At 46.2% G+C, this 26,114-nt stretch overlaps 1 protein-coding gene across 2 annotated transcripts in view; it reads left to right on the top strand.

The window, feature by feature from the left end:
* The window catches only part of RELN (reelin), a 491,382-nt gene that overhangs the window by 379,971 nt on the left and 85,297 nt on the right, over positions 1 to 26,114 (top strand). For both annotated transcript variants that reach the window (XM_006137543.3, XM_075926876.1), the window contains 7 exons: positions 3,636 to 3,712; positions 13,402 to 13,560; positions 14,317 to 14,505; positions 14,716 to 14,989; positions 16,903 to 17,043; positions 17,150 to 17,327; positions 19,617 to 19,701. In XM_006137543.3, the coding sequence (XP_006137605.2) occupies positions 3,636 to 3,712; positions 13,402 to 13,560; positions 14,317 to 14,505; positions 14,716 to 14,989; positions 16,903 to 17,043; positions 17,150 to 17,327; positions 19,617 to 19,701 (1,103 nt within the window). The remainder of the gene's footprint in view (positions 1 to 3,635; positions 3,713 to 13,401; positions 13,561 to 14,316; positions 14,506 to 14,715; positions 14,990 to 16,902; positions 17,044 to 17,149; positions 17,328 to 19,616; positions 19,702 to 26,114) is intronic.

Raw genomic sequence — 26,114 nt, 5'->3', positions numbered from 1 at the left:
CTAATGTTATATCTTGAAGGGACAGATCATAAATAGACAGTGCCCCTACTATCCTGGGCCATATTTGAGAATAAGGCTACTTACTAGTTTTACCAGTAGGTGTCACTACAGACATTTACTGGGGCAAATCTGAGAAGTCCAACAACTTTCTAAAGCAAACCAGGAATGATAGTAGTTTAAAAGGGTCAAGAAGGAGCTTCATCACCAACTCTGTAAAGTTTGAAACATTTTTAAAAATGCATATGATTTAAAACTCTGTAAAATCATAAAGCTGTCCATGTGAACATCTGGAATTAAATATGGTTTACCACAAGAGAAACACCTTTGGTTTTACAATAGGTTCTCTGTGTGGCCAGAGAATTAATAGTAAGTACAGCTTACTATGCTCTATGTTACTATGCTCTATGTTACAATTTTGAAAATCTTAAGCAATGAGTAACATAGAGCATAATGTCTGAAGTAAACATATAAAACTTGGGGTGTGTCTAGACTACTGAGTTTTGTCGACAAAAGTGGACTTTTGTCGACAAAACTATACCTGCGTCTACACTACCACTGAGTTCTGTCGACATAACGTCAACAGAACTCAGCAGTTTTGTCGACGCTGGTAAACCTCATTTTACGAGGCATAACACCTTCTGTCGACAGAGTTCTGTCAACAGAAGGTGTTATTGCCTGTAGGGTTGCGTCTAGACTACAGGGTTTTGTCGACAAAGCAGATTGCTTTGTCGACAGAACTGAATGTGTCTAGACGCTCTATGTCGACAGAAGCTTTGTCGACAGTATCTGTCGACAAAACTTCCGTCGACAAAACCCTGTAGTCTAGACGTACCCTTATATGCAAGCTGTACTTACTATTAATTCTCTGGCCACACAGAGAACCTATTTTAAAACCAACGGTGTTTCTCTTGTGGTAAACCATATTTAATTCCAGATGGTCACATGGACAGCTTTATGATTTTACAGAGTATAAAATCATTTGAATTTTTTAAAATGTTTCAAACATTACAGAGTTGGAGATGAAGCTCCTTCTTGACCCTTTTAAACTATTATCATTCCTAGTTTGCTTTAGAAAGTTGTTGGACTTCTCAGATTTGCCCCAGTAAATGTCTGTAGTGACACCTACTAGTAAAACTAGTAAGTAGCCTTATTCTCAAAACATGGCCCAGGATAGTAGGGGCACTGTTTCACAAGCAGTATTTACACCATTAGGCTGCCAATATGATACCTTCATGCAATTTTGTCACTAATTATTCACTGCCTCCTGCTCTTAATTTTGTTCCCTGTGTCTTTCTTCACTATCAGCCCAGTGAATATAGTCATACATGGAGCTGGCAACTACAGAAGCTGTATAAACTGTGGAATAGATTGTTTTCCAAGTGATGACATCTGGCTCATGAGTTGACTTGGCTCCCATCTGTGTTGCATACTCTGTTGTTAATGGCTGTGGAATAATCTCAGAGGCTTGTTTTGGGCCAAACCTTTAAAGATTGGTTGGTCAGGCTGGTCATCCTGCATAAAATGTTCCTGTTCCTCGTCTGTCTATTTATGAGAAACTACTAGTCTTAAAAAGGGGATTTTACAATAGAACAGTATTTTTTTTCAAAGCAGTCACCAGATAGTGTTTAACTATCTGAATACTGTGCTATGCCTATCTATACAGGTCTGGTAATGGTTTTCAAAACCAAGGCATGCAGCAGAGGATCTATGTGAGTTCACTTTTGGGGATATGGGATTAGATACAGAATAAAACTTTCCTAGTCTCATTCCTGTAGACATGCAATACGTAACAAACACAACACACAGGCTTAGACAATTGAGCATGAGTACAAACTAGGGTTTGGAAAAGCCAAAAGACAGGAGTAGAAGATTATGGTGGTATTCATGCATAGCTGTACAAGTGACATTTGTGACACATTTAAGCTGCACTATGATTGGCTATAGTCCAACACCTTGATTATGAGCTCGATGATAGCAGTGCAAACCAGGTGTGCCTCCCATGGAAGGAATGGGGAGATCTTGGTATGAAACCAGCATAAGTGGAGGCTCAAGTTCTTGGGCTTTCACTTTCATAAGCCACAAAGTCACCCATAAAAATAAGTATATTTAAAATTACAAAGTAAAATGTTGAAATAGATTATGTGAGTGCTTTTCAGAAGGCCGTTCATAAGGTCCCACACAAGCTAAGTAATCATGGGGGCAGAGGCAAAGGATTGTCATGAATCAAAACAGACTAGGAGACAGAAAGCAAAAGCAATTTTCAGTCATGGTGAAAAGTTAACAATAGGGCACCTCCTGGTGTTTTACTATATCCAACTATTGCTTAATATATTTATTAATTGTCTAGGAAAGGGAGCGGGGGAAGAATGAGTAGAGAGGTAATAATGTTTGCAGATGACACAAAGTTATTTAGGTTGGCCAGAGAGGACTGTGAAGAACTTCAGAAACCTAAACAAGCTATGCAAATGGGCAAGTTGACATGGAATCTCATAATGACAATTACAAAACAAAGCTCAGTGAAGGGGAAAAGTTAAACTACCCTTTCTCCATACAGGGTTCAAATTAACTATACAAATTCAAGAAAGGGACGTGGTCATCAGTGTAGACAACTCAGAGAAAACTGCAGTTCAAAAGCAATTGTGGTCAAAAACTAACTACTATCAGGGAAAGGATCCTGAAATAGATGGGGTGGCGTGGAGGGGGATGCCACCCCAGACCCTTCATAGCCCCCCCCTTCCGATAGTTCGGCTCTGCCCCAGGTGTCCCTGATTCAGCTGCTGCTGAAACTGACCAGCAGCTGAATCGGGTAAGCCGGGAGCAGAGCAGCTCCAATTGTCCGGCAGCCGGAGCACTTCTGGGTTCCTGATGGTGCCAGACCATCAGGAGTGCCGGAGCATTGGATGCCGGACCAATGGAGTTTTACTGTATTATGCTGTTAGTAGCTTCACAAGGATAGAAGTCAAGGTGATTTTATTGCCTCACTAATGAAAACGTATTAAACTGCTTTAGAATGATTTTTTTAAATTCTGCAGGTTGAACTTCTCTAGTCCAACACTCTCGGGTCCAACAACGTCTGTGGTACACCATGATTTTAGTTAGTCGGATGTCCAGTTATCATGGAGTTTGCCATAAAGTTTGTTTACATCCACCAGTCCTAGCTCTCAGTGTTCTGTGCTGTTATTAGCTCTAATTTACCCCTAAATATCTTCTAAGAACCCAGTGAGCAGTGGTAGTGTTGGTAATGCTGCTAGACCATATTGATCTCCTGTGGTTCAGCAAATTTTCTAGTTCAGCACTGATCTAAACCAAGAGTGCCAGCCTACAGAGGTTCAACCTGTATTAAAGTTTTTCCAAAATTGCTAAATAGATACACTTCACTGAATGAACAGTACATTTATTAAGCATGGTATCAACACTCCACGCAAATCCAGTTTGCTCTACAGACTCCATATTACTCCCTACTTGGGAAAAACTTCCATGGACCTAATAGGTTGTTGATTTTGGTGGGAACTTTACCTAAATTAAGAAGTGCTGAAAATAGAGTTGTTTATGCTGCATGTGAACTATGATATTTTAACAAAAAAAACTAACAGCATTATATATCTCCTGTAAGAAGACTTTCTATTTTTTAACAGACTTGTTCAGTTTTATTTACAAATTGGAAGCAAAGCCTCTGGTACTCTCTGCAACAAACCAAGAGCCAGGAATGAAGGTAATGCCCCTTTTCATTTGAAGCTAGCATTTAGCATTGTTATTGTTCATTGGACCTATTTTACAGAATTAATAAGATAATTTCATTGTTAATGCAAATTAAGCTCCCCTTTTATGAATGATACAGTTGTCATCATATATATAGTAGCCCAATGTCTGTGAGGGTACGTCTACACTACAGCGCTAATTCGAACTTAGTTCGAATTAGTTAATTCGAACTAAGCTAATTCGAACTAACACATCTAGAACTAAAAACTAGTTCGAATTAGCGTTTTGCTAACTCGAACTAGTGTGTCCACACTGATTGGACGCAGGGGGGCATTTAAGGGCAGCTGAAACCGGTTCTGGCAGGGCATCAGGTCAGTAGTTGCTTTGTGTGGCTGCTGTCTGAGGCTATCTGAGGCTCGAGCTTAAAGGGACCCCCCCTGGACAGCCGGTTCTCAGCTTTTCCTGCTTGCTTGCCAACCTCGCCGAGGGACAGCAAAGCGTTGGTCTCTGTGCCCGTCTGTGTCGGTGCTTCCCTTCGGGGGGGCCGCCACAGGTCGCAACATGGAGCCACAGCTCGCCCTGCACCTTCTGGTGCACTTTCTGGACTTGCTGCTGCAAGCCTGCCAGCAATGGCTCGAGGCTGCCTGGCACCACCTGGTGAACGTCAGCCCCCTGCCTCTCCGCCTGGCCGCCCTGGGGGCTGTGGAGGAGCCGCGGCAGCGCCCCGGCACCGGCGTGCCCCGCCGCGTCTGGCGTCTGGACACCATCACCGACTGGTGGGACCGCATCGTCCTGGAGCGCTGGGAGGACCGACAGTGGACCCAGAACTTCAGGATGAGGAGGGACACCTTCCTGGAGCTCTGCGAGTGGCTCGCCCCTGCCCTGCGCAGAAGGGACACTCGCATGAGGCCCGCCATCCCCCTCCAGAAGCGTGTGGCCATCGCCCTCTGGAAGCTCTCCACGCCGGACAGCTACTGATCCGTCGGGAACCAGTTCGGCATGGGGAGATCCACCGTCGGAGCGGTGCTCATGCAGGTATGACACTCGTCGGCCACCGAGCCGGGGGGGAGGGGGACTGCGAGGAGGGGATGGGCCGCCCCAGGAACAAAGGAGGGGCGGGAGGAGGCGAAAGCGCCCCGCACCGGAGGGGTCGGGCTGTCCCGGCCGTACTACACGCCGCCAGGGGGGTTGCTTCCGGGAGTGGGGCGCGGGGTATTGCCAGGGCACGAACGCTCCCAGCCATCCGGGCGCCCCACTGATTGGCGCTTTGCTGTGTCTCTCTCCGCAGGTGGTCAAGGCCATCAACCGGGTGCTGCTCCACAGGGTGGTCCGCCTCGCCGACCTGGACGCCGTCATCCGGGGATTCGGCGCCCTCGGCTTCCCCAACTGCGGGGGGGCCATCGACGGGACGCACATCCCCATCCGTGCCCCGGAACACCAGGCGTCCCATTACGTGAACCGCAAGGGGTACTTCTCCGTGATCCTGCAGGCCGTGTGTGACCACCGGGGACAGTTCACGGACATTAATGTGGGCTGGTCCGGCAAAGCACACGATGCCCGGGTGTACCGCAACTCCTCCGTGTGCCAGCAGCTGCAGGCCGGGACCTTCTTCCCCGACCGCCACATCAGGGTCGGGGACGTGGACATAGACTCATAGACTCATAGACTTTAAGGTCAGAAGGGACCCTTATGATCATCTAGTCTGACCCCCTGCACAGCGCAGGCCACAGAATCTCGCCCACCCCTCTTAGAATAATCCTCTCACCTATGTCTCAGATATTGAAGCCTTCAAATACTTTGAAGGCCCCAACATGCAGAGAGTCCTTCAGCTGTGATCTGTGCCCAATGCTACAGAGGAAGGCGAAAATCCTCCAGGGCCTCTGCCAATCTACCCTGGAGGAAAATTCCTTCCTGACCCCAAATATGGCGATCAGCTAAACCCTGAGCATGTGGGTAAGACTCACCAGCCAGACACCCAGAAAGTTCCCTATAATGAATGGTCAATTAGTTACCAAGATCATGTTATTTCATCCAACCATCCCCTTATCATAGCATCATAGAACTGGAAGAGACCTCAGAAGGTCGTCAAGTCCAGCCCTCCGCTCTAGGCAGGACCAATCCCATCTAAATCAACCCGGCCAGGGTTTTGTCAAGCTGAGACTTAAACACCTCTAGGGATGGAGACTCCACTACTTCCCTAGGTAACCCATTCCAATGCTTCACTACCCTCCTAGTAAAATGTTTTTCCTAATGCCCGTGTGCCTGGTGGGGGATGCCGCCTACCCACTGCAGCCCTGGCTCATGAAGCCCTACACGGGGCACCTCAATCCCTCCCGCCAGGCCTTCAATGCCAGGCTGACCAGGGCCCGCATCGTGGTGGAGGGGGCCTTCGGGCGACTGAAAGCCCGCTTTCGATGCCTCCTCACCCATCTGGACCTGGCCGAGCACAACATCCCTCCCGTGGTGGCAGCATGTTGTGTGCTCCACAATTTGTGTGAGCGAAAGGGGGAGGCTTTCCTGCCAGCCTGGATGGCTGAGGCTGACCGCATGGCTGAACACTACGGTCAGCCCCGCACCGCCGCCATCCGGGAAGCCCAGCGGGGGGCCGTCCGGATCCAGGAAGCCCTGCGGGAGAGCTTCCTGGTGGAGGAGGAGGACTGACCTCTCCCTGCATGCCCCACTGGGGCCTTCTTCCACCCTACCCCCCTTCCCCTTCCCCCCCCCCCCCCACCTACTGTAAAATAAAGACACCTGTTTTTCAACCAAAAACGTCTATTTCACATAACTGGGGTGGGGGGAGGGAGGAATGAGGGTGGGAGAGGGGAGGGGGAAACCTGGGACGAGGGAGCTGGAAGGGGAGGGAAGGGAGGAAGGGAAAGGAAAGCTCAGGGGTGGGAGTCCGGCTGCCTCTCCCATCTCGCCACACTGCGGGTCCGGGGGCGTCGGTGGGAAATGGTTGTGGGGGGGGGGCAGGAGGGACAGGGGGTGTGGAGGAAGCAGGAGCGGGAGCAGAAAGGGGAGCAGGAAGGGGAGCAGGAGGAGTAGGAGGAGCAGGGGGAGGAGGAAATGGGAAGCGGTCGAGCAGGCTCTGGAAGTGGCCTCGCAGGGCACGGCCCTGCTCCTCCAGGGCTTCCAGACTCCTCCGGTGCAGCCTCAGGTCCTCCTGGACCTAGTGGTCCTGGGTGCGGAGCTGGTGGTCCATGAACCGGAGGTGCCGCCTTTGGTACTCCTCCTCATTCCTGGCTCTCCTGCTTGCCCGGGCACGGGCAGCTGCTGCAGGCGGTGTGGTGCACCCTGCAGGCCCAGGTGCTGCAGCTGTGGTGCAACAAGACCAGCGGTCAATTACCCCAGGGGCCCAGGTGTGTGAAACCCAGCTCCCCTCTGCAAGGCCAGGGCCCCTGCAGGATCCCCAGCTGCTGCTCCTTGGTGGGCAAGGCCCAGGTGCACGGTCCCGGGGCTCCCTCTCGCCCCAGCCCCCCATACACATAAGGGGAACACGATGGTACTCACAGGTGGACGCCTCCCCGGCCTCAGACGACACAGGTGAGCGGCTCTGTGGGGTGCCTCTGGGGTCCCGGGTCCTGGGCAGGCTGGCGGCAGGCTCCTGGCTCTCAGAGCCCTCCTCCTCCTCCTCCGTCTCCAGGAGCGGGCCCTCTGCCCCGGGGTCAATCACGTCCTGGGGGGCAGGGACGGCATGAGCCCCCAGGAGGCGGTCCAGGGCGTGGAAGTGGGGCAGGCCTCCGGGTCGGCCCCTAGCTGGCAGGCCCGGGAGTAGGACTGCCGCAAGTCCTTAATTTTGCACCGGACCTGCTCCCGGCTGCGCTGGTGGCCCCTGGCGGCCAGGCTGGCAGCCATGCGGCCGTAGACGGCCGCGTTCCTGTGGCTAGTGCGGAGATCATGGACATTGGAGGCTTCCCCCCAAACCTCGATGAGGTCCACGATCTCCGCACTTGACCAAGCGGGCGCCCGCCTTTTGCGCCCCCGGGCAGGCTCCTGGGCTGGTCCTGGGGAGCAGTGGAGGGCTGGGTGTCCTCGGGTGGCTGGCTCATGGTGTGGCAGGTGCAGGGTCTGCTGGCACAGGTGCTTGCAGCCTTGCAACTGGCACAAACTGTGTAGCCAGCCCGTGGCCCTTTAAGGGCTCCGGGGCCGGGAGGGGGGCATACGAGTTTCCCTGGTGTTGGCCAGAGTGGCCACCAGGGAAACCTGGGAAGCCTTAGCCTCCCACTAGTTCGAATTAAGGGTCTACACAGCCCTTAATTCGAACTAGCTAGTTCGAACTAGGCTTAATCCTCGTAAAATGAGGTTTACCTAGTTCGAACTAAGCGCTCCGTTAGTTCGAATTAAGTTCGAACTAACAGAGCGCTAATGTAGCGCCTAGGAAAGTTAGTTCGAACTAACTTCCGTTAGTTCAAACTAACTTTGTAGTGTAGACATACCCCTGGTCTGTAACGCTGAAACGCTGGCTGTTCCCTCTGGGGGGCGCTGTTGCCTGAAATGCTGGCTGTTCCCTCTGGGGGGCGCTGTTGCCTGAAATGCTGGCTGTTCCCTCTGGGCGGCCTGTGCTGCATGAGGAGTGTGGGGCCCAAACGGTCGCTTGCTCCACTTGCTCCCCCGCGGCGGCCCAGCTGAGTGACACAGTGAGCTGAGCGGCACGGCGGGAGGAGAAGGGGGGCGGGGCGATGACGTGCGGCGTGACACCGGCTGCAGGCCCTGCCCCCGGCCATGAATGTCACTGCCCCACCCTCCCTTCACCTCCCGCCACTCGGCTGACTTCTGCGCCGCTCGGCCAGGCTGCCGCGGGGGAGCAAGTGGCGCAAGCAGCCATTTGGGCTCCATGCTCCCCATGTAGCACAGGGAGTGCGGAGCCCAAATGGCTGTTTGACCTCTGCGGTCCTCCGAATGAGAGGCAGGAGAGGGAGGAGAGAAAGAGAGAGACAGAGAGAGAGGCAGGAGGCGGAGGGGAGCTGAGCGAGAGAGGGGGGAGGCAGGAGGAGGAGAGAGAGAGAGAGAGAGAGAGACGGAGCGAGAGACCGGAGGCTCAGGAGAGAAGACCGACGTGGAGGAGAGACCTGAAAATCCCGTCTTATGAAGGGCTAATTGGCTAGTTTTTTAATACATAGCAAGTAATCTACTCCTAATTAGTCTATATTTTGAACTCCTGTTTACCTTCAAGCCACACAAACTTGATGTTAATCTTATTATATGTATTCACCTCATAAATGCAGAATTATGAGACTGAATTGAGGAAAAATGTTATTTAGGCCAAAGAAATTAATCTTTCCCTTCTGCTTACACTCATTTTTCTCATGCTCTAAGTGTAAATTTGTTTGTTTTGGTGGAGGGGAAGGATTTAGGGGAGTTCTGAAACTTGAGTTTGTAAGAATGAGGAAGCAACTCTGGGGCAGACCCTCCAGTTCCACTGGAGACACTAGAGCAGTGGTCCCCAATGTGGTGTCCACGGGCGCCATGGCACCCACCGGGGCATTTATGTGCATCTGCCAAATGATCTGGGCTGGCCCCGGGTGCGTGGTGCATGCGCGGTACCGGCCCTGGGCACACGGCTCGTGCGCGGTGCCGGCCCCAGGCGTGTGGCTCGTGCGCGGTGCCAGCTCCGGGCGCGCGTCTCGTGCACGGTGCCAGCCCCGGGCACGCGGCGCGTGAGCAGCCCCGCCCCCAGGCGACTGGCAGTCCTGAAAGGTTGGGTACCACTGCACTAGAGCTGTGACAGTTTGTGCCAGCTGAGGATTTGATCCTATATGTTATAACTTTTATTGCATATGGACAGCTGGGAACATTATGTAATTATTTTATTGTGATTACATGCGAAAGAACACAGCTTTCCATGGAAATGTAAGATATAGTGGTAATCAGAATAGTTTTTCAAGCTAATTTGTTCTACATTGTTATGACTCTGTTCTGCCAACTGAGCAAAGAAAGTGATGACTTTTGTGTTATAGGAATGCTGTTTAAAAAAACAACATTGAAAATGAATCAAAATTAATTGTTTGTGTATTTCCTGAATGCTTTCTAATTTTCCTCCCAGAGTGTAACAACAGGACCACCGTCTGATTTGTCAGTTGGTTTTACAGCAATTTGAAAATATGCCTAGGCTTATGTGTATGACTGTGTACTGGTTCCAAGCATAATTGTGTATCAGCTCAAATAATATGCACTGTAGCAAATTGCCTCTGCATGGTTCTGTGCTCAGTATGAGGGCTAACCTCAATTCTTATGGGGATGCTGTCAGCACCACTGGGACACTGCCTGACAAGACAGGTACAGAAACAAATAACATTTTTTGTACCATTGGAAAACCTTGATGTACAAAAGATCCTACTCTCCATGTGATTTGCATCCCACAGACACTTCTCAGGCTTAGTATAATACTGCCAGTTTAAATGTAAATCTCTAAATCCTTGCACAAAGTCCTTAGAGCAATGAAAACACAGATTCTGGCATGATCAAGGTAATGTATAATTTTCATACCATGTTTTAATATCAGAAATATACAGTTTTCATTGGGACAGAGAACCCATGCTGAAATAGATGCAGAAGGCTGTTCCAATGGTCAGGGGACTGGGTTAGGCTGTGGGAGATACATGTTCAAGTCCCAATTCCATGGACTTCCTGAGTGACCTTGGGCAAGTCACTTGGCTGTGTCTACACTGCAGAGCTTTTCTAGAACACCAGAGATATTCCGGAAAAGCTCTGGTGCATCCAAGGAATTCATCTGCTTTTCTGAAAATAATTTCGGAAAAGCAGACATGTTTTTTTGGCATCCTTGTAAACTTCCTTCTGAGAGGAAGAAGGGATGTTCCAAAAGACAGTTTTTTCTCAACATTTGGCCCCATATAGACGGGCCAAATGTCAGAAAAGTCTCTTTCGAAAGAAAAGCGGAAAATGTGGTTCGCAATTTGTAAGTCTTTTTCCGACTTCTCTTTGTAGTGTAGATATAGCCTCAGTCTTTCTCTGCCTCAATTCCCAATTAGTAAAATGGGGAAAATAATGCTACCTCACAGTGGTGTTGTGAAAATAAACTAAGGGTTAGTCACGTGGTTTTGGTAAATGTTATGGACAGGTCACGGATAGTAAATAAAAATTCATGGCCCATGAACAGTCCATGACTTTTACCAAAAAATACCCCTGACTAAATCTCTACTTCTGGTGCATATTTTCTTCCCGGACCAATGCTCTGAGAGACCCTGGTCCCCACTCTTTGGATGGTCTCCAGGCACCCTGGTGCCACTGCTGTAGTGGCTCCTAGATCAATGCTACTGAGACAGTTCCCAGAGTGCCCCCTGAACTTCTGCTTGGGTGCTCTCTGGACTCAGTGGCACTGACCACTGCTCAAGCAATCCTCAGAGCCAGCTGCCCAGGGCCTCCAGAGCAGCGGTCAGTGCAGCTGCCACCGGGAACCACACAAGCAGTCGGCCCCAGGTCGCTTCAGCAGCATCCGGCATGTTTAGCCATGGGGTGCTTGAGCAGCTGACATGGGATCAGCTGTACCAGACACTGTGGAAGTCTCAGAGATTACAGAAAGTCATGGAATCCATGACTCAACCTCAGTGAGAGAACCGCAGGCTTAGGATAAATGCATTAGAAACTGTGATCTAATGATAAGAAAGTTACATTATTATCATATAAGTATTCTAAAAAAACAGTGCGATCCCAGTTGAAAGTCAAGATAAAAGTGTTTGTTAACATTGGGCTTGAGCTAATTTACACTGTATAATTTATTCAGCTAAGCAATTGAAGAGGGTGAAAAATCATAGAATAAAATAGTAATATGGAGGAAGGGCCTGATTCTCCCTTTATGTACATTGGTCTAAATCAGGGGTCTCCAAACTTTTCAGCCCGAGGGCCGCATTAACTATCAAACAGCAGTTCGGGGGCCGACTACACACTTGAGGTCCAAATAAAAAACAATCAAAACATGGATGTTGTTTTTAATTATTTATTTAAGATTATTTTATTCAGTTATTATTTAATAACACATTGATACACTACACATGAACACCTGTATTAGTGTGAATGGTGAAATTGTTTCCTGGATGCCAAAATAGCAGACATTTCTGGCTTTAGATTTGTTGTCCCTAACATCAACAGTGACCTGAGATTATCATCGGACAAGTTTGTTCTCAAATTGTTCTTCACGTATTTCATTCTTGAAAATGATACACGTAAATTTCCGTAATTTTTTTTCCGTAGACAAAAAGGTCTCCACGGGCCGGATGAGAGGGCCTCGCGGGCCGCATCCGGCCCGCGGGCCGTAGTTTGGAGACCCCTGGTCTAAATCAAGAGTAAATCCATTGGATTAAACAGAATTTTCCCAGTTTAAATTGAGGGTATGTGAACGGGGAAGCAAGACAGGACATACATTGCTTTCTACACAGGAGAGCCTCTTTCACCTCGTACTGCAGTTTGAGACCATCGACATCAGTGAACATCCTCATTTATACCAGTATAAATGAGATCAGAGTCAGGACCAGAGTCTCTTTTCATACATTATACTCATAAGGCTTGAATCTCCTCTCTCACCTCTTAGTCACAAGTAAATCCACTGCCCACAATGGAATGTAAAACTGCTGTGAGAGCAGACTCGTACCCATAGCATCTTACTGGTATTTCTTTCGTTATCCTACATGATGGGCAGTGCCAATAAATTACTGCTGTCCCCCACTGCTCCACTATGTTCTAATATCTACCATACTGAATCTAAAATAATGGAGATAATGTAACTTTTAAGGAGACAGTATGTATGGTAAGGGAGAAACGACAGGGCCCATCTTTAGAAAGGACTAGGTTCACAGCCTTCAAAAACACAGACTTTTAGTGACCTGAGCAAGCCATGCAGATTCATTAGATGAAGTAATTATTAAATATATTAAAAGACAGTGAGTCAGATTCATCCCACAGTTTCAGTGGTGCCATCTCTGGGGCTGCATCTGTAAAACCAACGGGAGACTCTGTGAACTTACTGCTGAATCAAGCAGCATATAACTGGTAAATTCTGACAACCATAAGAATATCCTGCCAACAAAGGGTTCTTGTCACAAAAAAGTATGTGCTATGTGAAAATAACAAACCATTTGTTCATGTCATGTGGCGTACAGATTGGACTGATACAGATTGGACCTCCTTGGTCTGGCAGCCTCAGGACCTGACTGATCCCAAACAAGGGAATTTGTCAGACCAAGGGAAGTCCCCTGCCACTGGCCCCTCCAGCCCACTGCCAACTCCACTTCCAGCTCCAGCCGGCCTCTCTTCCTCCATCCAGCTGTGTGATTCCAGGCCCTCCCTGTGGATCTGGCCTGTGGAGCTGGTTTGTGACAAGACAGCTACTTGCAGGTCTGTCAGACTGTGGTTTGGCAGGCTGAAATGCTCACCAACAGTACTTTCTCCTCGTTCCCTGATAGGGGAATGGGAAGAAAAGCAAGCTATCTCCCAGTTCACATGGCTGCTGCCCTTCCCCACCCTCTCTCCCGAAATAGCCTTGCCACAATGCTCCTAGCCGTGCTGCTGGAACTCCCAACTGCCAGGCTCCCAGCTGTGCCACCTGACCTTCCTGCCGTCATCTGTGGTCCAGAGAGTCCCGGTTTAGGGAGGTACAAGCTGTATAGGGATTTGGCTGAATACGGACTGAAAGATTGGCCTTGTTTTTCCCATGCGGTTTAAATAAATGACTGTTCATTTTTAATACAGGGCTTGTAGTTCAATACACAAATAACAATGGAATAACCTGGCATTTGCTGCGAGAGCTGGACTTCATGTCTTACTTAGAACCACAGATTGTTTCAATAGAACTACCTCGTGAAGCAAAAACATCTGCAACTGCTTTCCGATGGTGGCAACCTCAACATGGTATGCAATGCTTTACTAAAAACGTAATAAGCAGCTTTCCAGTAGAACAAACATCCGGCCTTCCAGTACTTGGAAATAAGGTTAATGGCATGGAAATTATAATTGAGGAAAAGCAAATTAAAATATATTATATCTCTACAGCCACAACAGCACAGATTTGGCTTTTGGGCTCTCCATAGCTTACTGCCTAATAGGGTTTTTCTCAGTCATAATATTATTATTGATATTGTTATTGTTTATAGAAGACTATAAACATGCATGGTGCTTTGCAGAGCAAATAACTGCACTGTTCCAGCACCAAACTGTTTACAGTCTAACTTTATGATTAACAACAGACTGGAAGGAATGAGAATCAGGGAGCAGGCCAAGTAAGTTTATATGGTTACTTAGATATACTGTTTATAATCTTGGTGTAAGTTTTGCCAACAATTTATAAGATGAAGTTGTCATTTTCTTCTCCTCCTGCTTCCCAGTTAAGTAGCATTAAAGCGGGGCAGAGGGAAGTACAGTAGGAGGATATCCAGTGTGACTGAGAGTGTAGAGGGAAATGGATCAATGGGATTGTAGACAAGAAGAGGAGAACTTGAATAACTTGCCAGGTGTGGTTAGCAAGAAGATTTTAATTGCTTGAACTCTATCCTCACAAGAAGGTGGTACTGGAATTGTTAAACAATTTAGCTACTCTGCATGCATAGTGAAGACATAATTAAATATCCTACTGGGGCTTCACTGACCTTCTTGTCTTCCTGTCTGTAGGTAAACATTCAGCACAGTGGGCCTTGGATGATGTCCTTATAGGAATGAATGACAGCTCTCAGACTGGTTTTCAAGATAAATTTGATGCGTCTGTGGACTTACAAGCAAACTGGTACAGGATCCAAGGGGGTCAAGTAGATATTGACTGTCTCTCCATGGATACAGCTCTGATATTCAGTGAAGATATTGGTACGTGTCACCAAAGAAAGGCCTGAATGGGCCTATTTTTCAGGTTACACATGGCTTATATCTTTATAAGATCCACTTTAAAAAATGGGGGATAGCTATATAATAGTCTGTTCGGAAAAGAGAAATTATTTCAGACTGTAAAGTTGAACATGCTGAGGAAAAGGAAAAACAAACATTACACACCGTTGAAAATATTTTCTCTTTTTTTAGGAAAACCTCGCTACGCTGAGACTTGGGATTTCCATGTATCAGCCTCTACTTTTCTGCAGTTTGAGCTGAGCATGGGTTGCAGTAAGCCATTCAGTGATTCCCATGGCATTCACTTGCAGTATTCCTTAAACAGTGGGAGAGACTGGCACCTGGTGACTGAGGAGTGTGTTCCTCCAAGTATAGGTTGTCGGCATTACACTGAGAGTTCAATTTACAGATCAGAAAGATTCCAGAACTGGAAGCGAATTACTGTCTACCTTCCACTTGCAACCATGTGAGAATTGTTATGTTGGCTGTATATCAAAATGCAGGCTTTTCTGAACTAATCCGAACAAATACGCCTCATCTTGGGAATCTTTTGAATCTTCTTAATAATTCAATATACAATGTTCCAGAAAATAAATACATCAACCATATAAACTGCACTTTAAAATATTTCAACAGATGTAATATGAATCTGTGAAAGTATCAAATGTAGCTGAGTGAATTCTTGAGCCTTACTTATGACTTAACCATAACAAGGGTTGTAAATCTACTATGGTATTTTGAAGATACACCAAATGATATGTCAGAAATTAATGCACTCATTCATTTCAGAAGAAAAACACCTTAAATAAAGGCATTTTGCCATGGGCACAAATAAGTTCAAATGCCATTTCAGATCAAGATTTATGCACTTAAACTTTTACAGTAATAGGACCTCACCTCCTCCTCCTTTGTCATGTTTAATTAAATCATTATCATATTAGTATAGGAATGATAAAAAGTTGAATGTTACATAACATAATCATGTGACACTCAATAAGGCAGCATTAATCATGACGTGATAGCAAATCAGAATATGCTGCTGCTGAACCTGTCAACATCAACCTCTCTGATTGGGAATGAAATTCCATTTTTAGGAAGAATTAAGACCCTGCTTCTTAATGTGCACGTGATGAGTTATAACGAAACATGATATTGGTGCTGAAGTCAGCTTTCTGAATGAACTTATTCTCCAAGTTTAGGAACAACATTAAAGTGTATAATGCTAAGTATTTTCACAATAATGATAATAATAATTAGAGTTACACAATTCAATGCTTTACCTCGCCAAAACCCACTACACGTATTAGCATCTTTGTTTAGTTTTTTAATATTTTTTAGTTTTTTTAATATTTTTCCTCCAAGTAACCATCATATACTGTATGATGAGCAATAGAAATATATATAAATTCATTCCTGTAAATATGCCTTTCATCTGCCGCCTTATGCTAATGAAATTATGATTTTCAAAACTCTGATAACAATACACAGGTTCCAATCCTACTTCTGTCTCAGTGGGCACAGGATAGGGTTCTCGGTTGTCTGAATTTTAGCCCTGACATAATTTAGTTTATAACAAACTGATTAATACAGATAAACTGCTAGCTGCATTGAAAAGTTATTTGTATGTGTAAGAAGCAGGCCCATCAATGGGGTGCGGGGCTGGAGTTCCACATGCTCTGTACAGCTCTGATGGCTGAGAGGGAGGTATGGTGCTCTCCAAGCAGTGCTGAGGGCTGCCTAGCCCCAGCCCTGACCCTCTGTCTGAGGCCCCACTTCCTTCCGGGGGCGCAGAGCAGCTCCCTCCCACCTCCCACCTCCGCACCTTGCCTAGAGGCCTTGCAAGGCTGTTAGCACCGCTGGCAACAAGCTATTGATTACTAATGTATTTAATGCTTCTTGTTCAACCAGCAGCTCCCAATGGCCACTCTGCAGCAGCCGTCCAGGGCGGGAGCCACGTTAACCCCCGCAGCGCCAGCCAGCAGCGCCCTTCCCCTGCAGCCACGAGGCCCTGCATAGCCAGGCTCAGCCCACCCCGGGCGGCTCCGTGCTGTGCGCCAGCGACGGCAGCCAGGCTGGGCCGGGCTGGGCACGTGCATCGTGCCACCGCCGGCTCCGCGCGCCCTTCCCTGTACGCCGGGAGGGGGCGGGGCCGCACATGCGGGGCCTCAATTAAACTGTCTGCCCGGGGCTCCGGAGTGGCTCGGTCCGGCCCTGGCTATACTATTACTTTTAGAGCCCATTAGAATTTTGCCTGAGTTAAGACTTCAGGATAGAGATCAGTTTCAGCTGCAATTCATTCAAAATATTTCTGCTGCCTTTCCCAAAAATGGACTAGAATGCTGTTTTTCAAACTGATTTATGTTTGTTCTGTTTCACTAGCTCTCCCAGAACACGTTTCAGATGGATTCAGTATGATTACACTCCTGGAGCAGATTCTTGGGCTATTGATAATGTAGTCTTGGCTACAGGATGTCCCTGGATGTGCTCAGGCCATGGAATCTGTGACTCAGGCCGTTGTGTGTGAGTAGACAAAACTTACTTTTTCAAGTGTTATTTTCACCATCACGGTGTTTGGTTTTTTTTACCCCAGATAAATAATCCCTTTTTCCCACCAATGTGTTGTCAGGTGTGACAGAGGCTTTGGAGGTCCCTACTGTGTCCCTGTTGCTTCTCTGCCTTCTGTTCTGAAAGATGACTTCAATGGTAACTTGCATCCTGATCTTTGGCCTGAAGTCTACGGTGCCGAGAGGGGAAACCTGAACAGTGACACAATCAAATCTGGAACCACGCTCATTTTTAAAGGGGTTAGATATTTAAAATTCAGACATTTAATAAAATAGCAACACTCTTAATAATAGCAAGTATATGATCTTTTCGTTGTTTCCTGCAAATGATTCTTTTAATAATTTAAACAAGTGATTATTTTTCACCTTTTGATATTATTTTCAGGCCTGAGTTACAGTCACTGCATTTAGCACATTTCCTTTTTTGAGCATTTAAAATGTTATTGTTCCAATTACTAACAAAGCTGAAAGATGAGAACAAAACTCCATGATTGAGATTTTTCCAAGCCAGTTACGGGGCTTGGACACAAAACTCCCATAACTGACTTTGAAAAAAATCTCATTTAGAGGGAGTTGTGTGCCCAAACTTTGGAAAAATTGGCTTGGAAAAATTAATGGGAGATGTGAATCTGAATCCCCTACTAGTTTTACAAATCTCACCCCCCCCCCCCATGTTTATATTTGAAAATTTTGTAAGATGTGGATTATTTGGCATTATTTTATATTTAATTGTGTTGTGTGTACATGTATATACGGGGGAGAGTACTTCAAAAAAATCTAAAGAACTTCACAAAATTAAGTTTATTTTATATATATTATATATATTGTGACAACGCGCCTTCTCTGCCGTGGTGGGTCCTGTAGTTTCAGACAGACTGCTTGCCTCAGAGGCTCACAGTGGGCATCAGTTTAGATGCTTTCGCCAGGTGCACAGACATGGCACTTATTTAGCCATCCTCATCATTGGCCAGCATAGGGGAAAGGGAAGAGAACAATCTCCATAGTCTCTGCTACCCCTGCTGGTGGGTCATGGACAGGCCAGACCCTTTCCCAAAGTAGTCCTTCACCTCTGGGCTACGTCTACACTGGCCCCTAATTCCGGAAAAGTCATGCAAAGCAGGTAAGTCAGAATAGGGAAATCCGCGGGGAATTTAAATATCCCCCGCGGATTTAAATAAACATGTCCGCCGCTTTTTTTCCGGCTTGGGGAAAAGCCGGAAAAAAGCGTCTAGACTGGCGCGATCCTCCGGAATAAAGCCCTTTTCTGGAGGATCTCTTATTCCTACTTGAAAGGCAGTATTGTTGATAATATACCAGTATTTCCACGAAGCTCCACTGAATAGTTGAGTTGAGTATTATAGCATTTGGACACAAAGACCTAAGAGAGAATATGGATTCAACATCAAAAAAATGTCTTACGGCCCACCAGCAGATTATCCTGATGGGCCAAGAATCAAAGGTTGCTTACCCCTATCCTAGAGGAATAGGTTGCATCAACTACAGTCAAGTGTATCAGGGATGCTCCCTTCAGTTGTGGGCTCCGCCCCTTCTGTTTTTCCTCCAATCACCCATCTCCAATGATTCTAGAAAACAGTGCGATCCAGAACAAATATCTTCCTAGATATGGGAGTGAAAGAGAGTATTCTCTACGAAGAAAGGTCATCTGCACTCTACTACATCTTCTTCATGGTACTGAAGCACATGCATCAGAGCCATTCTTGACCTCAAAAGAATTGACATGGGGATGAAGAAAATGAAGTTTTGGATGTAGACCCAGCCACTGCAGTTTCATTCCTGATCCAGGGGAAATTCTTGATTTCAGTAGTTTTAGTGGACACATTTCTATATTCTCATCAGACAGTGCCACTGCAAACTTCCAAGGTTTATCTACTGCCGAAAACACTACCAGTACCAAACATTCCCATTTGAGGGGAAATTGCATTTTGCTGCATTCTTCACTCTGGCCGAGGAGTGCAGGGGGTAAACGAACCTGGATCTGCCCTGTTGGGGGACCTGTACGCCTCCCACAGTTGTGCCTACTGGAGCTGCAGCAGCCATGGAGAGGCGCTTCTCACCTGGTCCCAAGCTGCTGCTCTGAGTGAGGGTTGGGGTTGTCCTCTCTCCCTGGGGTAGCCTGTATACTGAACCCCTCTTCTCCTGCCCCCATCCCACAGCAATGATTGAAATGAAGAAAAACAAAAGTAGAGTTAAGGACCCAAGCAATCCTAGTTAAATGTTCTAATATTACCATAAAATGAAAAATTCAAGCTAAGTGTAAACTCTATTTATAATACTCATAAAACAGCTATAATAATGCAGATTTCATAATGCAGCTTACTTTCAAGTGGTAGGTATTTCTGTAAAAGCAGACATCAGTTCTGGAAAGAAATAGTTTTATCAGTTCTGTTTCTTGATTTTTAAGTAACCCTTTACAGTACTTATTTGGAACTATGTAGCAAGATTGAAATGTAGATATACTAATATAACATGTGGGAAACTGTAATTTTTGTGTCTGTTCTGTATTTACAGGAAGGGCTGAGAATGCTTGTTTCAAGAGATCTAGATTGTACAAATACTATATACATCCAGTTTTCATTTAAATTTATATCAAAAGGTAGGTTCAGTCTTTATTTATGGGGGGGGTTTAGTAGCTTTAGTCGTTTCTCACTACTGAGAAGTATGTAGGTTTAAATTTATGAAGTTAAGTTAAGTGGCCATTACTTTATCAATTAAACTTCTGTGGGATTTTTATCATGTTCATCTTAATTCCAAATTGGTTCACCTTACATATTCTAAGAAGAAACATCAAATGAATTATAGGTGTGCTGTTATCTCTACTCTTGTTAAAACTACCACTTTCTTCTGTTCCTACTTCCTTTTATCCAGAGATTTATAATTTGGCCTCAAAATGAAACCCCAGCTTAGCTTATTATGTCAGACACAGTCTCTACCTAGATTTATGTTGCCTAGATTTAAAAAACAATTTATCATTCCAAGATGCACCCATGCTCAAAATATTGAGGGTCAGACTCTGAAGCAAGTTTGTAGACTCCCTATGGGTATGTCTACACTACAAAGTTAGCTCGAACTAACGTCCGTTAGTTCGAACTAACTTTCATAGGCGCTAAACTAGCGCTCAGTTAGTTCGAATTTAATTCGAACTAACGGAGCGCTTAGTTTGAACTAGGTAATCCTCATTCCACAAGGATTAAGCCTAGTTCGAACTTACTAGTTCGAATTAAGGGCTGTGTAGACCCTTAATTCGAACTAGTGGGAGGCTAAGGCTTCCCAGGTTTCCCTGGTGGCCACTCTGGCCAACACCAGGGAAACTCGTATGCCCCCCTCCCGGCCCCGGAGCCCTTAAAGGGGCAAGGGCTGGCTACGGTGCCAATGCCAGGTGCAAGCCTGCCAGCACCCAGCCAGCAGACCCTGCACCTGGCACGGATCGAGCCACCCACCCGATGCCCCCCAGCCCTCCCCCTCTTCCCGGGACCAGGTTGGTGGCTCCCGGGAGCTTGCCCGGGACCGCAAGAGGCGGGCACCCGCCTGAGCTAGTGCAGACATCGTGGACCTCGTCCACGATCTCCGCACTAGGCACAGGAAAGTGGCCAGCTAGGGCAAGAGAGCTGCCAGCCTGGCCGCCCAGGAGCAGGTGTGCACGAAAATCAAGGGGGTCCACTGAGACCCCCGACCCTGAGCCCTGAGCTTACAATGGCCGTCCTGGTTCAGACCAAAGGTTCATCTAGCCCAGTAGCCTGTCTGCCGACAGTGGCCAACCCTAGTGACCCTGGAGGGGATGGACCGAAGACAGTGACCAAGCCATTTGTCTCGTGCCATCCCTCTCCAGCCTTCCACAAACCTTGGGCAGGGACACCACTCCTACCACTCCACGGACCCAGCCTCCATGACTTGATCTCACTTCCCTTTAAACTCTGTTCTAGTTCTAGCCTTCACAGCCTCCTGCAGCAAGGAGTTCCGCAGGTTGACTCTTTGCTTTGTGAAGAAAAACTTTATGTTACTAGTTTGAAGCCTGCTACCCATTCATTTCCTTTGGTGTCCTCTAGTCCTTCTTTATGGGAACTAATGAAGAACTTTTCTGTATGCACCCTCTCCACCCAACTCCTGCTTTTAGAGACCTCTATCCTGTCCCCCCTCCATCTCCTCTTTTCTAAGCTGAAAAGTCCCAGTTTCTTTAGCCTCTCTTCATATGGGACCTGTTCCCAACCCCTGATCATTTTAGTTGCCCTTCCCTCTCCCAGCCTCTCTCTTCCCCTCTCCCACCTCCTTTTCCCAGTCTCCCCCAGTTTTGTTCAATAAAGACAGATTCCATTTTTGAACACAATTGTCCTTTATTTTGTACATCAATAAGAAGGGGGGCTAGGGAAGGGTAAGTGGAAGGAGGTGAGGGAGGAATGGGGTACGAGCCTCCGATGGGGAGGACTGGGCTGGCTCTGCGGGCTTCTGGGGGTGGAAGCTCTCCTGCAGCCCCCCAATTGCCCCCTCTCCCCAGATGGCAGCCTGCGGCAAGTGCAGCCGGGCTGATGGCCAAGTGGTGTGATGTGCCCAATGTGAGTACTTTGGAAGCGGGGCACCCCTGAGAACTGTCTGTCCGGGGTGGGGGTCGGGACCCTTTAAGCACAGCCCTCGGCTAGCCTGAGACAGCATTTCCACGCTCTAAGTCCTCCTCTGAGGCCCTGCCGGCACTGCTTCCGGCCATCCTTAAGCCCGGTTCAGGGTCCACTTAATGTGGACATGCTAGTTCGAATTAGCAAAACGCTAATTCGAACTAGTTTTTAATTCTAGACGCGTTAGTTCGAATTAGCTTAGTTCGAATTAACTAATTCGAACTAAGTTAGTTCAAATTAGCGCTGTAGTGTAGACATACCCTATGAGATCTACTTTTGGAGCAAGGTGCTATTCAGCATTAGTGAAAGTTTTAGAATATGGCCTTGTGTTACTAACTAGGTATTACTGACAGTTTTTTAAGCTCTGAAACACAGGACAGAAAACCCAATAACAATAGGCAATTTCAATTATCCTCATATCTACTGGGAATGTATCACTTTAGGATGTAGAGAACATTGCTAGACACTATTAATGATTGCTTCTTGGAGCATCTTGTCCTGGAATCTGTGAGAGGAGAGATATAAGATATGGTCTAAGAAGTGAATGTAGGAGAACCACAATATGATGAAGTTTAAAAAGGACAATTGGATGAAGTTTAATAAGGACAAATGCAAAGTTCTCCACTTAGAAGGAACAATCAATAGGAAGGAGTACTACTGAAAGAGATTTAGGGGTCATAGTGGACCACAAGTTAAATATGAGTCAACGGTGTGACACTTGCAAAAAAAAAGCAAACATGATTCTGGGATGCATTAACAGGAGTGTTGTGAGCAAGACACGAAAAGTCATTCTTCCACTCTACTTGGTGCTGATTAGATCTCAGTTGGAGTATTGTGTCCAGTTTCGGGTACCGCATTTCAAGAAAGATGTGGAGAAATCAGAAAAGGTTCAGAGAAGAGCAACAAAAATGATTAAAGGTCTAGAAAACATGACTTGTGAGGGAAGAGTGAAGAATTGAGCTTGTTTAGTTTAGAAAAGAGAAGACTGAGAGGGGACATGATAGCAGTTTTCAAATATCTAAAAGGGTGTTACAAGGAGGGAGAAAAATTGTTCTCCTTGGCCTCTGAGTATAGGAGAAGAAGCAATGGGCTTAAATTGCAACAAGGGAGGTTTATGTTGGACATCAGAAAAAACTTCCTGTCAGGGTAATTAAACACTGGAATAAATTACCTAGAGGGGTTGTGGAAACTCCATCTCTGGAGATATTTAAGAGCAGGCTAGACAGACAAGTGTGAGGGATGATCTAGACAGTGCTTGGTCCTGCTGTGAGGGCAGGGGACTGGACTCAATGACCTCTTGAGATCCCTTCCAGTTCTAGGATTCTATGATTAATTAACTGTAATTAAATGTAATCTCCTTGAAAAGGGGGGAAATTCCAAATAGATCAATCCCAGTAGCATTTAACTTCAAAAAGGGGAAGTACACAAAAATAGGAGGTTAATAAAACAGAAATTAGAGGGAACAGTCCCACCATCCTCTCTCTAAACAACAGAGTAAAAGAGAAATCCCCTCCCCCCCAAAAAACAAGGGAAGTCAAATCATAGTGAGGTAGTGAGTAAAGCATAAACTCTGACAAAACAAATGTAAAAGTATAATTAGGCATACCAAAATAGAATTTGAAGAACAACTAGCAAAAGATGCAAAAACTAACAGCAAAACTTTGTATAAGTACATCAGACACAGGAAGCCTGCCAAACAATCAGTCAGGCCACAGAATGATGTAGAAGCTAATGAAGCACTCCAGGAAGACCAGGCCATTGTAGAGAAGCTAAATGAATTCTTTGCATCGTCATTATTGCAGAAGATGAGAGGGAGATTTCCACACAGGAGTCATTCTTTGTAGGTGACAGATCTGAGGAACTGTCTCAGATTAAAGTGTCAGAAGAGGAGATTTTGGAGCAAATTGATAAATGAAACAGTAATTAGTCCCCAGGATCAGATGGTATTTGCCCAGGAGTTTTGCAGGAATTCAAATATAAAACTGCAGAACTATTAACTAGGGTACATAACTTATCACTTAAATCAGTCTCTGTGCCAGATGACTGCTGTTATCTGTGATACAATTGAAACTCTGTACTCCAGGTGACCCTAATCCAGGAATACCCGTGGTATGGAGAAGGAAGCGTTTCTGCACACTGCTGCTCCCACTCCTTCTGCCCCCAGCTGGGGGAATGGCAGCGCAGCAACCTGCTTCCCCTACAGCTTTTCCCAGCCACTCCCATAGCAGCGGGGGTGGTGTCTGGGAGTAGTATGAGGTTCAGAGCTACATTTCCCTGGGGAGCGGGATGCCAGGTAAGCACCCGACTCCTGTTCCCCTCCCACACCAGACCCTGCAGTGCCCTCTCTGAGGGTATGTCTACACTACCACACTAGTTCGAACTAGGGTGGTTAATGTAGGCAACCGGAGTTGCAAATGAAGCCCGGGATTTGAATTTCCCGGGCTTCATTTGCATATTGCCGGGCGCCGCCATTTTTAAATGTCCGCTAGTTCGGACTCCGTGCCCGCGGCTACACGCGGCACGAACTAGGTAGTTCGGATTAGGCTTCCTATTCCGAACTACCGGTACACCTCGTTCCATGAGGAGTAACAGTAGTTCGGAATAGGAAGCCTAATCCAAACTACCTAGTTCGTGCCGCGTATAGCCGCGGGCACGGAGTCCGAACTAGCGGACATTTAAAAATGGCGGCGCCCGGCAATATGCAAATGAAGCCCGGGAAATTCAAATCCCGGGCTTCATTTGCAACTCCGGTTGCCTACATTAACCACCCTAGTTCGAACTAATGTGGTAGTGTAGACATACCCTCACTCAGCAAAATCTTTAATCTAGCATACCCTGTTTCTCAGGGTTGCCAAATTAAAGAGGTTCAAGTGTACCAATTTCTTTTAAAAGGCTCCAGATGTAAGCCTAAACCAAGGTATGTCCACACCTTGAATATTGCATGCAGATCTGGTTGCCCCAACTCAAAGGACGTGTATTAGAATATTAAAAAATCTACAGCGAAGGGCAACAGAAATGATATGGGCTATCCAGCAGTCTCCATGTGAGGAAAGATTGAAAAGACTGGTACTGTTCAACTTGGAAAAGAGATAAATGAAGGGAGGAATGACAGAAGTCTATAAAATCATGAATGATGTTGAAAACTGAATATGGAAATGTTATGTACCCTCTTCCAATAAAACAGGAATCAAGGGTCATAGAGTGAAATTAACAGGCAGCAGGTTTCAAACAAACAAACAAAAATACTTTTTCATACAATGTACAATCCACAGGATGATGTGGAGCTCATTGCCAGAGGATGTTGTGAAGGCAAAACTATTACTTGGTTCAAAAAGAATTAGATAAGTTCCTAGAGCATAGATCCATAAATGGCTATTAGCTAAAATGGTCAGGGAAACAACCGATGCTTGGTGTATCCCTATTCCTCGGACTGCCAGAAGCTGGAACTTGCAGGCAGAGGGTGGATCACTCAGTAAATTGCCCTGTTCTGTTCACTATCTCTAAAGCATCTGTACTGGCCCCTTTCAGAAGACAGGATAATGGGCTCGTTGGACCATTGGTCTGACCCATTATGGCCACTCTTATACCGTGTGTAAGGGTCAGATCTGGTAGTCAAGAGTCTTGAGTTTTACTGGGTTCGGCCACAGAATTCCTGGCCTATGCTGAAAGCATTATTATTATTCACTAAAACTTATAAGTTAATACCCTGCAGATCAATCAATAAAATAACTCACATAAATAAAGTTGCTGGCATGAGTACTTGTAGGATTCTTGCGGACAAGGCCTGTATGGATATGTCTACACTGCATTCCTCTTTCGAGAGAAGAATGCAAATGCAGACAAGCAAAATCGCAAATGAAGCACAGATTTGAATTTTCCGTGCTTCATTTGCATAATCGTGTCCGGACGCTATTTCAAAATACCCTGTTTCGAGATAAAAAACGCCGTGTAGACGCGGTTATTTAGAAAGAACCCCCTTCTTTCAAAATAAACATTAAACCTCATTTTTTTAGGAGAAAGGATTATTTCAAAAGAAGGGGTTTCTTTCAAAATAACTGTGTCTACATGGCATTTTTCATATCGAAATAGGGTATTTCGAAATAGTGGCTGGACGCAATTATGCAAATGAAGCATGGGAAATTCAAATCCGCACTTCATTTGCAATTTCACTTGTCTGCATTTGCATTCCTCTCTCGAAGGAGGAATGCAATGTAGACATACCCTATCTGTCCTATATATGTGGATGTTGTGGTGCTATTTATCAACAACAACAACAATAATAATACTAAAAATAATAATAATAATTAATAAAGTGAAACTGTGCACCAATAAAAAAAATTGATTTGTTGAAAAATGGTGGTGGTTTTGTGGGGAAGGAAATTAGTTGCCCTGGAATAAAAAA

This window comes from Pelodiscus sinensis, chromosome 1, assembly GCF_049634645.1.
Source record: "Pelodiscus sinensis isolate JC-2024 chromosome 1, ASM4963464v1, whole genome shotgun sequence".
Lineage (NCBI taxonomy): Eukaryota > Metazoa > Chordata > Testudines > Trionychidae > Pelodiscus > Pelodiscus sinensis.
Note: the sequence above shows the minus strand (reverse complement) of the source record. Positions and strands in the feature narration are given on the sequence as shown.